At 37.3% G+C, this 13,222-nt stretch overlaps 1 protein-coding gene across 1 annotated transcript in view; it reads right to left on the bottom strand.

The window, feature by feature from the left end:
- Positions 1 to 213: 213 nt before the first annotated feature.
- Positions 214 to 13,222, bottom strand: part of ZBBX (zinc finger B-box domain containing) — a 115,574-nt gene continuing 102,565 nt past the window's right edge. Inside the window, exons 18-20 of the mRNA XM_061193464.1 lie at positions 10,870 to 11,127; positions 2,461 to 2,599; positions 214 to 371 (exon numbers count right to left, since the gene is read on the bottom strand). Of these exons, the coding sequence (XP_061049447.1) occupies positions 245 to 371; positions 2,461 to 2,599; positions 10,870 to 11,127 (524 nt within the window). The 3' untranslated portion in view covers positions 214 to 244. The remainder of the gene's footprint in view (positions 372 to 2,460; positions 2,600 to 10,869; positions 11,128 to 13,222) is intronic.

The raw sequence follows: 13,222 nt of genomic DNA, 5'->3' as shown, positions 1-13,222 counted from the left end.
AATTTCACTAAATTTTACTAATATGATCTGCAATATAGATTAGTATTTGACATAAAATATACCATTTGGAAGAAAAAGCCCTTAAACTTGTAATTTCACTAACTTTTATTAGTCTGCAAACCTTGAAGTATCAGAGACAATAATCAAAATCTCCAGCACCTGGACACGTAATCACTTGATTACTTTTTTCAGTTGTTCGCTTTATTCTGGGTACAAAATGGAAAAAGTAATGAACAAATGATCATTAGGTACTCTTTGACCACGGGAGTGTAATGACATGTTGCTCGTCAAGAAAATCTTCTTCCTCCTCATCCGTACTGCTTTCAGAAACTGTCAGCAAGGACTGGATTTCAGTATCTTTTTCCGAAGAGCTGGAAATACATTAAAAGATCAATACACAATATACAGAACCAGGTTTCAACTCTTCATTTATCTTCTGATCAATACTACACACGCTGAAGTCATCGGAGGCAGGCAGACGTGAGGGGGCTGTCTTAGACTGAGACCATAATTTTCAATGGGCCCAATACACCAAGCCTCCTTGTAGTGAGAGATCCCCATCATTCTCCCTCTCCCAAGAAATAAAGCCACAGTGGAACCAAGGAGAGAAGATTTTATGGTCTCTTGTTGTGTCGTTCACTGATGATTCAGAAGGTACTTCACAAACTTACAGAGCCTCCGGGTCATCGTTAAGAACATGCATCATTACATGGGCTCTTTAACAGAATCCCAGTGAATAGACTGCCAGATAAATCACCTCTTTTGTGTACGGTAAATTAGGACTATGTGGATAGCCAGTCAAGATATGGCAAAGCCAAAATTAAGAACAGCAATTATATAGTTATTTTATTTTGTTGCATTTTATGGTGGAAAGGAACTCGTGGAAACTCTAGTGTGTTGCTGTCTGAGATTTGGGGAAAGACGTAGAATGGGGGAACAGAGAGGAGCCTGCATAGTTCAGATATTTTGGTCCAAGTTATCTAGAATTTCAGCCGATGTATGCTACTAAATAATATACAATAGTTCACCCTGTGACAGATAGAACTCTTCTTTGGATTTTATGCCCAACACAGGCTAAACCAGCATTTCCTAAACTCTTGTCGGTGGACCAGTTCATATCTAACTGTGATAAAAAAATAAAAAAAAAAGTTTTCACTGGTCTGAGAAAAGAAGGACAAGGTAATAACTTTTTCATGAAATTTTTAATTTTAAAGAACTGTGCTTTATTTTACTAGTATATTCTCCTTATATTTAGTACAAATGTCTTTCCTTTTATGAAATGATGGTGAGAGCATGAAGTTGGTTTAGTTACTTTGTTCTTAATGACTTTTTTAGGGAAAAAATAGCAACTTTGGGCTTCCCTGGTGGCGCAGTGGTTGAGAATCTGCCTGCCGATGCAGGGGACACGGGTTCGAGCCCTGGTCTGGGAAGACCCCACATGCCGCGGAGCAACTAAGCCCGTGAGCCACAACTACTGAGCCTGCGTGTCTGGAGCCTGTGCTCCGCAACAAGAGAGGCCGCGATAGTGAGAGGCCCGTGCACCGCAATGAAGAGTGGCCCCCGCGTGCCACAACTGGAGAAAGCCCTTGCACAGAAACGAAGACCCAACACAGCCAAAAATAAATAAATGCATAAATAATAATTTTTAAAAAATAGCAACTTTATATTGATCCCTTTAAAAAAAATATTCGTGGTGTCAGAAATGCAAAAATCCTCGGACCACAGCTAAATGATTTCCTCCTTCAGAAAGACAGAGTAATGGACTCTTGATTCCCTTTTACTGCAATATTAGACTTCAACCAATCAAAGGAATTTACAATTCAAGGGACTTTTATTTTACATTTATCTCAGTCTTTTTAGAAGAATCCCTCTTCCTTTTTCAGGGAATTCCAGTATGTCAATAGTAGCCTGACATGATAGACTACTTTTCTGAAGATTTATTAGTATAACCCATGTTCCTTATAAACAGATCACCGTCTCTAAATAAATGTTCTTATCTTATGTAAGGAAACAATGAAGTTATACAGATTAAAATATGCTATCATTAATGATCTAGACTTGATTTCAAGGAGACTTCTCAATATTCTGTTCTATACATTGAGTAAGAGGCTATTAATGCAAAGTGTTGAAATTTAGTAAGTTAATGAATGCAAGCAAGGCAATTGTTTTTCAATATAAGAAGAAATGCTGAAGGATTATTAAATTCCAAATGTTTTTTCATTTTCCTGACACACATTGTGCAGCAGAGAATTATCTCTTCACGTTAAAGTAACAACTTCATAAGCCTTTCACTAAATCCTGATAATAGGTCAGCAAAGGACCTAAACATTTTAAAAAGAATGGCCATATAAAGTACACACATGAGGACAATCTTTCTTTTTGTAGTAAAGATAACTAGTTGGGGCTTGTCAAAAATTTTACTATGCACTGTCTGTACATATAAGTGCAGATTTAACCTACCTCTGTTCCTCAACTCCACATGGGCCCCTCGCACGTGAGGTCTTATGGAAATTCCGGGTAGTCTGACTTATATTCAGCGAATGGTTGTTGAAGGCTGGTAACTCTTCTGAGGTTAGGCTGTAAAGTTTTTCTGAAGGATCTGAAATATTTTATTTCATGCATTGTCAACACATAAATTCAAGAAACAAATGTACAGCATATGGTGCTGGAAGTTTACTCAAAGTAAACTACAAGCAGTACAAAGATGGTCAGTACAGATTTTCAATCATCTCAATTTTTTAGTGTTGGTGGGGTGGGCTGAATGTGAGGTACGTTTGATCTGAGATTCCAAATGAGCGCATGGGTATCAAGTCACTTTAATCACACTGATTTATTTTTAGCAAATTCCCCAATTTTTTTCAGCTTTGTTGAGACACAATTGACAGGTAACATTGTGTAAGTCTAAGGTGTACAATGTGTTGATTAGAGACACATATATTGTAAAATGATTACCACCATAGTGTTAGTTCATACCTCCATCATTCCACATAACTACCATTTCTTTTTTGTGGTGAAAACATTTAAGATCTTCTCTCCTAGCAACTTTCAAGTATACAATAGAGTATTACTAACTATAATCACTATGCTGTACATTAGATCCCCAGAAGTTATTCATCTTACAACTTAGTCATCTTATAAGTTTATCCTGTTTGACTAACATCTCCCCATTTCTCCCACTCTCCTCTCCTGGTAACCACCACTTTTCTCTGTTCCTATGATTTTGGTTTTTTCAGAGTCCACATAGAAGTGATATTTGATTAGTATTTGTATAGTGTAGTATAGACAGTATTTGTCTTCCTCTATCTGACTTACTTTACCCAGCCACATTGATTTTTTAATATACAAATTTTGATTGTTTGATATTTTAAGTGTCAAATGCCCTGATAATTCCCAAAATTCCAAAGAAAATCAAGCGAGCCTCTTTAAAGTTACAATACTGGGCAACTCCTAAACTTGCCTGAATGTTAAATACTTTATTATATCTTTTTATCTTCTAAGAATTAAAAGGTTTGCCCGCACACAGTCTGAGGCAATGGTTAGTCTTGGAAAAGCTACCCTTTCTTTTTAGACTTCCTTGCTTTGTTTGGGTAGGTAATAGCCATGTGTATGTGAAAGGGGTGAAGCCTTAAATCTTTTTCCTTTTCATGAAGCTGGCCGGTGATTCAGCCTGAGTAAGGACAAATAGTGCAAGCTAAATAAGCAAATGTATAAGCAAACACATCTTTATATGAACTACCAAAAAGTCAAGTATAGAAATAAATACAATTGCTATGTTAGGTCATAATGCACTCGTTTTGTCATTGATAAAGTTGCAAGAGCCATCTAACTTATACATGAGGTTATGTTATGGAGACTTTTAAAACTGTTAAAACTACTGGCTGCTGTTCCTCCCTTCACTCTTATGAAAGCGCCAAGATCAGAAGGACCAAACACCAAACTGCGAGTATTAATACACTTGACAAAAGATACTTTTGTGGTGGGGGGCTGGTTAGAAATAACTTGAAGTTTTTAAGCAAGCAGAGCTTCCCCTACAGAAGGTAACTTAGATTATTCCTCCTGCAAGATAGAGCTCAATACATTTACGACTGGAAGTGTCCTTAAAATCCCAGTGACTTCTAAATTACGATACATGGAGAAATTCAGTAGGCTGAGGGATAAGGCTACTGCTCCCACCACCACCCCAAAGCAAGCAGGACAGCTTTCCCTGGTCTCGTTTATGTTTGGGAACTCTCTATAAGATTAATTTTGAGAAAAACAAAAGATTCCTCAGCTAAAATTTTTGTCCCATCCCCACTTGCTGGAGATTAGGAAATTGAGGGCCCACCGGGGATTGATAACTTATTCAAAGTCATGTAACTACATATCAGAAGAACTGGAACTCAACCTAAGCTCTTTTAGCTCACCAAAATAATAAATCACTATGTTCCAGAATCTAATTCTTTAGCATTAGGCTACTATCTTCTCTCCTGTTTTTCCACAAGATGAAAGAAAACAGGCAGGCAAGGTCCCTTCACATACCCCGGTGATAGAGAATGTTACCCGTGGGAAAGCAGTCAATTCAGAATTTGGAATTGGTAGAACCACAGTGCTAAAACCCAATGGTGATACTTAGATCTAAGGAATCCCACCAGGAGAGATAGTCAACCTCTGTTAGGCATTTGAGTCCTAACTGAATGAGTGTAGAGCTAATCCAAATTGTGCAAATAGGATGAGACTATTTTTGTATAATTATTCATTCTCAAAATTATATTTCAGAATACCTTGTGAAGTTAGCAGGAACAAAGGTGACATCACTTGACTTTCAAGGCAGAGAAAAATAAAACTGCTAACAAAAACCCTACTGCAGGTTAGCATTAAAACCTAAGAGGTCAACCGTACAAAAACCTAAGTCTTCTGATTTTTCTCATACAGGACCAAGGAAGACTGCATTGATGTTTACATTGGAGATTTTACTTCATAACTGTCAAGTCAGCTGATTGTTGAGGAGTGGACCGAAGTTAAATCTTTTCTATCCCTGGAGTAAGAGTGTATGTTCTCTGATCACTGAAGAATCTCTTAAATGCAATAATAAAGAATGGCCAAGGAGGAAAATTGACTAAATACAAAGTTCTACAGTGTATTTCTTAAACTCAGGTCATTTAAAACATGTACATAAAACTTTATTCTACGAGGAAATTAACACATATGAATATGGGGATATATGTATACGTATAGCTGATTCACTTTGTTACACAGCAGCAACTAACACAACAATGTAAAGCAATTATACTCCAATAAAGCTGTTAAAAAAAAAAAAAAAGAAATGAAGTAAAGAAGAAAGGCAGGACCAAAGAAACAGGTTAAAAACTTCAAAGAACAAAAACAAAGCAGACAGGCTATTTCCCAATAAGGAATTCACCACCAACAACAAAAACAAGAACTAGATACACATACAAAGGACACCCCAATGTTCGGGAGGTGTGACAACCAGGACCCTCGCCCTGTAACCTGTGAGCCCGTGCCCAGCCCGCCAGCGTCTTCCTCATCACCCACTGTCTTGCCTTCTTTATCCTCCATCCCTTCTTTCCTTTGCCTTCACTCTGCCCACACCCTCTCCCTCTCAAGTGATCACAACAGTGATTTGAAGGAAGGATTTCACACTGTTTAAGTGGCACTGTGGTCTGGTGGTAAGACAAAGGAATGTGGGGCAGACTTGCCTGGGTTTGTGCCTGGGGGCTTCTGAGTACCCAGGGGAGGCACTTACTGTGCCATCCAGAGCCCAAGTTACTGTAGCCACACAGGGGGTACGAAAAGCAGCACCAGCCCCATCTACCTCACGGGGTAGCTGTGAAGATCAAAAGGAGCAACATTTCATGGAAGAATAAACAGTGATTATTACTACTCATTGAACGGTTTCATATTCCTTACATCAGAATGTATTTAATATGTCGACTTTCACTTTTATGTGTCACTCAATTTTTTTTCCCTGAAATTCAGATGCCCTAAAGCAAACAGATTGCCATTCTAACCCAACTCAACCTGACTGTCTTTACAAGGGTTATCTAGTTAATTAGCTAACTATAAATCCTGATTAGCCCTTTTACAGTTTAATATCTTACTTGATGGTCAACCTTCTAATTACACAGGAAACTACTGCCTCACTCTTTTACTTCACAGGCAGTATGGCTACATCTGCTAGTATCAGGTAGATTTTTATTCTTTCTTGTTTAAGAAGAAGTCTTTTCCTCTCTTTAATTACTTGGCTCAGTACCTTTGGGCTCGTACAAGCATCAGATTGCCATGGAAATGTAAGGACCACAGAAACTCTTAAACCACAAATCAGAATGAGTTTAAAACAAATGAATCATTTTTAACTATTGAAAAGATGAATGCTTTACTGTGTATTATTACTGATACTTTCTCGTAATGCATATCTTCTGATATTTCCAAATTCCTCAGGCTATAACAATATCCGAAAACTGAAAAAGTGCCTTGGTAAGTAAATTATACTGATACGTTGAGTTCATGAAGGGAGTGACTATAGTGTTATTTACAAAGATATTTGTAGAGGGAGTGAAAATACGGCCTGAACTATAGCTAACTATAATCCTCAAAGTGCCCAGAGAAAAACATAGTTCTAGAACAGAAACAGCTTTTATATGTTTTTGACTAAAAATTGGACTTGTCAAGTGCACCATACCTTACTGTATGTCAAAAGCACCACCCATTGGTTTCTTATATAATTTAATAGTGTTTTCAGGACAGACTATGTGCTGGGCACTTAAATGTTAAAATGCACGTGTGTGTGAGAGAAAATTTTTATAAATATTTAATATATACCTGTAGTGAAATTCAGTCATTGAACAATTTTATGATAGGGCCTATTATCATACTCATCTTTCATACATGGAAACTGATGCAGCGTGAGTTTAAGAAAGTAATTTGCCCAATGTCAAGAAGCTAGGAATTGGTGGTTCTAAGTTTCAGAGCTGGACCCCTGGCCCCAGAGCCTGATTCTCAACCACCCTGCCTTGCTGCCCCTTGTCTCCTGATTCAGCAGGAAGTTGTATCTGCAACCTGCATACACGTGCGCACAAACACACACACACACACACACACACACACGTGCGCACACGCATGCACATCCCTAGCCCCCTGCCGGCCCCACCTCCTTTTAAAATGGCTCTACTGTCAGCTTCAGCAATCAGAGTCAAAGGAGAAACTACTCAATGTATTATAGTTATTTTCTGTCTTTTCTTCTCCAGGCTCCTTGGCTCTTTTCCTAGAGCTTAGAGGAAGTGGATGTATCTATCCTAGAGCTAACAGAAAACAAGTCAGAAAGTTTGCTGCTCACAAAAAGGCAGGTTTCACAGGGATGCGAACTCATTTATATTTGCTTAAGAGTTCAGTTGTGTAGCTGTGTTTGTGTGAGACCAGACCTCATGAAGTTTTTCCGGAATGCACCATGAGTAGTGACATGTAGGCGGAATTTTTCTGCCCAGTGATGCTGAACAGAACACAAAAGCCTGTGCTGAATCAGTGAATTTTCTAGAATAAGGCCTGATTGCACCATAGCATCTGTCCCCTCACTGATTGTTGGGATGATTCAGCTGATGTGCTGTCCTCTTCCTTCCTCAGCTCCAGGTGAGTGTCTCCAAAGCTGTGCACTCATCCAAGGCCAATCTTCCCAAATAGAAAGAGAGCTGTTCCTGGGTAGAGTGTGTATAAGTGATTGCATTCTGCTCCTGAACTATCAGAAAGCCCTGGCAGTTCGCAGGCTACATAGTGGGTGCTTGTTTTTATATATGAAAAGTTATGTATTCTAGTGAAAATATTGGTGTTGGAGTACGAGGAAATGAGTGACATGGAGAAAAAGTGAAGCACGTAAGGACAAACCTGACAGAGGAAATGGAAAAGCTGAGAGGTTAGAAACAAAAAAAGACTACTGTTTATAAAATATTTCATTTGTAAATAATGGAACTTAACAATTTATCAAAGTAAAAAACCTTCACCTTCTGATTTAAAATTGTATGATTATCCTTTTGATCCAGTTCAGACCTGACATGCTTCATTTTAGAATTGGCTTTTAATGTGAGAATTACCTCCAAGGATATTTCCATTTGATTTTTAGTAATGTGGAGTCAGGCAAAGGAATGACAGGTAAAGATGGATCACAATCTCTCCTCCCCAATCCCTAATGAAATGAATGGAAAAAGCAGAAAAATAAAAAAATAAAATAAAATCATAAAAAGAACCAAAGAAAGAGGTATAAGTTCACATAATAAACTTTGACAAGGGACAACCAAAGTAATAAACAGAAGATTCACTAAGGTATAGCTGGGGGCTACTGCTGTCCACCCCCTCCCCTCCCCACCCAGTACGCACACAAACTAGTAACAGGAAAAGGAGAGTCATCTAAGGTGCTGACAAGTCTCACCAATACCACATGAATTTAGAGAAAAGTGGGTGAAGGGGAAGTAAGGAGAAAACATTTTAAATATTTTTAAGCCCTAAACATCCACCAGAAGATCTCAGCAGAGGCAAGAAAATTGCAAACTCGCAGGTGTCCCCCCAGGGACAGAACACACTTGAAATCAGGTCCAGTAAAGTTTGGTGTTTAATAAAATCCATAAAAAAAGACAAAAGAGCCCAGATCCTCCAACAAAAGAGGTTAAACTCCCCAGTCCTTCATGTATCCTTCCTGTGCCTTTGAGCCAGCAGGATACAGAAAAGAGTGCAACAGCCAACCCCCAAATAGTAACTCCAAAGAGAAGATTAACACATCTCAGTACAGCTGGAGAGAGTTTCAGGGAGAATGCGGTCTCACTATATCAGAAAAGACAGAAGATATGAGCAAAGCCACCCACAATGCATGTGAGCAAGTAAGATACATGGAACTGACGGCAACTAGTTATGCAAACAAACTGGAATCCAAGAATCCATAGCGCACAAAGAATGATTAAATGAAAGACCAATCTGGTAGATAACAGATCAAGACCATAACAAAATTCCCCCATAAGTCCTTGGGCTACAGAAGAAATAATGATAATGACATTTTTAAAAAGAATAAAACTAATATCAAAGATCAAACAACAACATGTCAGACATTAAAAAGGAAAATAAATTAAATGATCACTTGTTCCTGGACTGGATCTTGCACCAGAAAAAAACAAGCTGTAATGAACATCACTGAGACAATTTAAAAAAATTAGATATGCACTGTGGATTAGAGAATTATAGTGTACCATTGTTAAATTTCCTGATTTTGATCATTGTACCGTGGTTATATAAGAAAATGCTGTTGTTCGTGGAAAATACACTGAAGTATGTTTTGGAAAAGGGTCATGATGTTTATAACTTCTCAAATGGTTCAGAAAAAGTGTTGTGTTTGTGTTTGTGTGTGTGTGTGTGTGTACATATACGCAAATGAGGTAAAAGACAAACAGGTGGTGAACTGGGTAAAGTGTATATGGGAGTTCCTTGTACTATTCTTGCATACTTGCAAATTATCTGTAAATCTGAAATTATATCAAAGTAAAAATTACCAAAAAAACGTCAAAGCAATACCTGTAAAGGGCTAATTTATTAAGTCAATCAATAAAGAAAGGACTAAAACCAGCTGAAAATTGAAATTCTGACATAGAAGATGTCAGTAAATGCAAAGGAAGATAAAAACAGGTTAAAGCAGTTGAAGAAAATGTAAGAAGATCCACCATAAACAAAACAGGTCTCAGCAGGAGAAAGCCAAATGGAACAGAAAAGCAACTCAAATATACAATAGCAGACAATTTCTCTGAAAATTAGGAGGAACTTAAGTACTTTAAGAATGCTGAATTACTGACACTGAAACATAATCCTGGTCCAGTAACTGAATTTCAAAGATTAAGAAAAAAATTCTTCTAACATCCAGTCAGGAAAGAAGCAAGTCTCATGCAAGAGAGAGGGTGAAGTAAAAAATCGGAGACCTCAGACTATTTCACAGCAAATTCAGACCCAGGACACAATGAATCGGTATGTTCAAGGTTGAAGAGAAAATTGACTCAAGGAAATTACCCACAGTCAATTTGCCATTCAAATACAAAGGTAGCAGGCATTCTCAAACATGACAGGACTCCAGTAATAGAGCTACCATGAGCTCTACCTCAGGGAAAGAAAAGCATTTGACAATTAAATTCAACCAAACAAAAGTTAAATGGAAAAACCACGCCAAAGGACTAACTAGCACCATATCCAGGGACAGAAGACACTGGAGAAATGTCTACTGAGTGCAGAGGAAAAAAACTGTGATCCACTCAATTAATCTAGCTAACTTGCCAATTGACCATAAAGATAAAACTCAGACATTCTCCAGAATGCCACTATCAAAACTTCTAGAAATGAATCAAAATAAAAGGTTGAAAATTGGGAAGTCTTATAAAAATGCGGAATCTCAGGTCCCATCCCAGACATAAGAATCAGAATCTGCATTTTAACAAGACCCCCGGGGGATCTGCGTACACATTGAAACTTGAGAAACACTGCTTCAAAAGATCGAACAGCTCACTTCTCAAAGTGTGTTGGGCAATGGCTTTTATAAAGCAACAGAGATTAGCCACTCACTGAGTTTGTAGGAAGGAGAAAAAAAAATTTTCTTCTGTCCGCATGAAGGATGAAGGTCCTTAAGCCACAATTTAACTGTGTATTATGTGAGCTAAGGGGACTATCTCTGATATGGCTGGGCACCCACACGTTTTATAACATTTTCAGGGTGACATCGGGGGATAGTCAAGAAAACAGACACAAAGGTTGATGGTTAAAAGAGAAGGGAAAGGCTTGTTTTCTTGGAGCATGATATGAAGAATCAGGTGGAAGGCAGAGTTAGTGTTGTCTACGGTGAAAAAATAGCATTACCTGCAGGATTTCTCAGTGCATTTAATTCTTTTTCCAAACTGTCTAAGGTTTGTTGATCAGCAGTGTCGTCTAAGAAAGGCTCGTCATGGTCAGTATCATCAATATATTCAATTTCTGAAATTTCAGAAGCAGCGCTAGAGAGTGATCGAGCAGCTGTATTTCTTGATCGGGGATGAGAAGAGGAAAGGCGGCTGGAACTTCTTTTCACAGAGTTGCAAAGTGGTAAATTTGCTGTTGAAGGTCTCTGTGATGTCCAGCCTAAAATAAAAAATAAAAAAAATTTAAATCAACTGTTTTTAAAATTCTGAATGAGTGCTTAAAGATACAAAATACCAGTCCCCTGAACTTAGAACAGTTAAATTCATGCAACAGAGTTTATGAGAAAATGAACTTTAGATTGTCATCCATTTTGGTTTACCTCAATTTGTGAATCCCAAATTACTTTCCCTATGTCATAAAGAACACTTCTGGGTTATTCTTCCCTAATTTTTTCTACATTCAGAGAAAGGCAAGCTAATTTTAATATTAACTAAAACAAAACATCTGTAAACCCAGGCAATTCCACAACAATTCAACACCCCCAATCTTATCATCTACCCCATAGCCAGCCACTGTGCCATGTATCTTAAATTCTAGGACAATGCCACACTGTGCCTTGTAAGAGGATAGGATAAACATGGTACCACTTCCTAGTGAACCAATTTTATTTGATGGTGTGTAACATTCTTCCATTAAACAGATATGGAGACAAAATAGACCAGTATGCAAAATCTTTTAGAAAAACACAGGCTTTAAAGAAATTGAGAGCACATCTCTAATTTTGCTAAATATGAGTTCACCCTCAGCCACTTTATAGGGCGCTTCAGTGGAAAAGTTGCACAGATCTGAGTCAGGTTATCACTTTGTTCCAGTAGGGTAGTGACCACTTTATCTTGATCTATTTCAAAGGTTGACTTAGTTGGTTTCTTCAATATGAGTGTTTCTTTCATAGTAGGAAAACATAATCCGTTCAAAACATACTAACAGAACATAACTATATATACCATTTGGTACTGCTCACAAAGTTCTTTAAAAAAGGCCAAGGGAATGAATATTCAAGGCATAAATTTGGAAATGCATAGTGCAGGTATATTTTTAATATCCTGAATCATTGTTCTGATTTAGATAAATATATATTAAATATAAATAATTTATAAGATAATCTTGCATTCCCTTAATATAAATTGCCTTTGTGTAAAATATTGGATTCTTTAAAGAAGTGCTATTGTCAATATCATAAAAGTCATGATTTGACTTAACATATGCCATGTAACATTATGCCCACTCTATTGACTCAAAGGAAAATGTACGATTTAGAAGGGTGGCTACAGGCAATTGTCATGTATTAAATGGTTAATGATTATTGAGTTTGTCTTCTATTTTTAACTTAAAAGATCTACTTTGAAGGTAGCTAGTACCCTAAGAAGAATCTTAATGCAGTATGTAATTATTTAAGCAATTAAAACTGACTAAGGTAAGTCCCAAAGGGCACCAATTTTAATGAACATTTCAGAAATCAATTTTGAAAACAATTTTTGTGGGAGTGAAATTGTGAATAAATTAAGATTCTGACCTTTTTGTGTCTATTTGTGCTCAGAGACAATTCTGAAGAAAAATAACTGACAAAAACGTGCGTATGTTTTTTAAAAAATAAATGTAAATATCCCTAAGATTTATTTTAATGACTAGAATTTGGAAATGATTTTACCTGTAATATGTAAGGAATCAATATTTTATTTATAGCCATCAAGAAAAGCAAACTTGCCATTCCCAAGAGTGAGGTAGTAGTAGGAACAGTAATGGTGGAAGTAAAGGTCAGAGAGTATAACAGTGATTCAGCTATATAAATAGAAACTTCTAGATCTATGGAGAAAACCACACCCTTCTATTTGTATTGTACTATGTCTCAGTCAAAATTAAAAGGAATTTAAAACTCATTAAAATAAACAAAAAAGGACACCAAGGGGGGAAAGCGGCGGGGGGTGGTGGTGGTGGGATGAATTGGGAGATTGGGATTGACATGTATACACTGATGTGTATAAAATGGATGACTAATAAGAAAAAATAAATAAATAAATAAAAATAAACAAACAAAAGAAGTTATTAGGAAGAACTGGACTTCTGCCAACACAGGCAAACATGAGGTGAGAAAAATTTAACATAATGTAGATGCCCTTCAGAAAATTCAGGAGAGCACAAACGCTTGCTGAACTCTTATAACATCATCTGGCTGCTACAGTATTAGAGGTTAATTGATCCCAGTTGAGAAAGAAAAAGTACACTGGGGTTGGATCAGACTTATGCTTAGCACACA

This window comes from Eubalaena glacialis, chromosome 6 (assembly GCF_028564815.1).
Source record: "Eubalaena glacialis isolate mEubGla1 chromosome 6, mEubGla1.1.hap2.+ XY, whole genome shotgun sequence".
In the NCBI taxonomy this organism is placed as follows: domain Eukaryota; kingdom Metazoa; phylum Chordata; class Mammalia; order Artiodactyla; family Balaenidae; genus Eubalaena; species Eubalaena glacialis.
The sequence above is the reverse complement of the archived record's forward strand: the minus strand, read 5'-3'. Positions and strand labels throughout refer to the sequence as shown.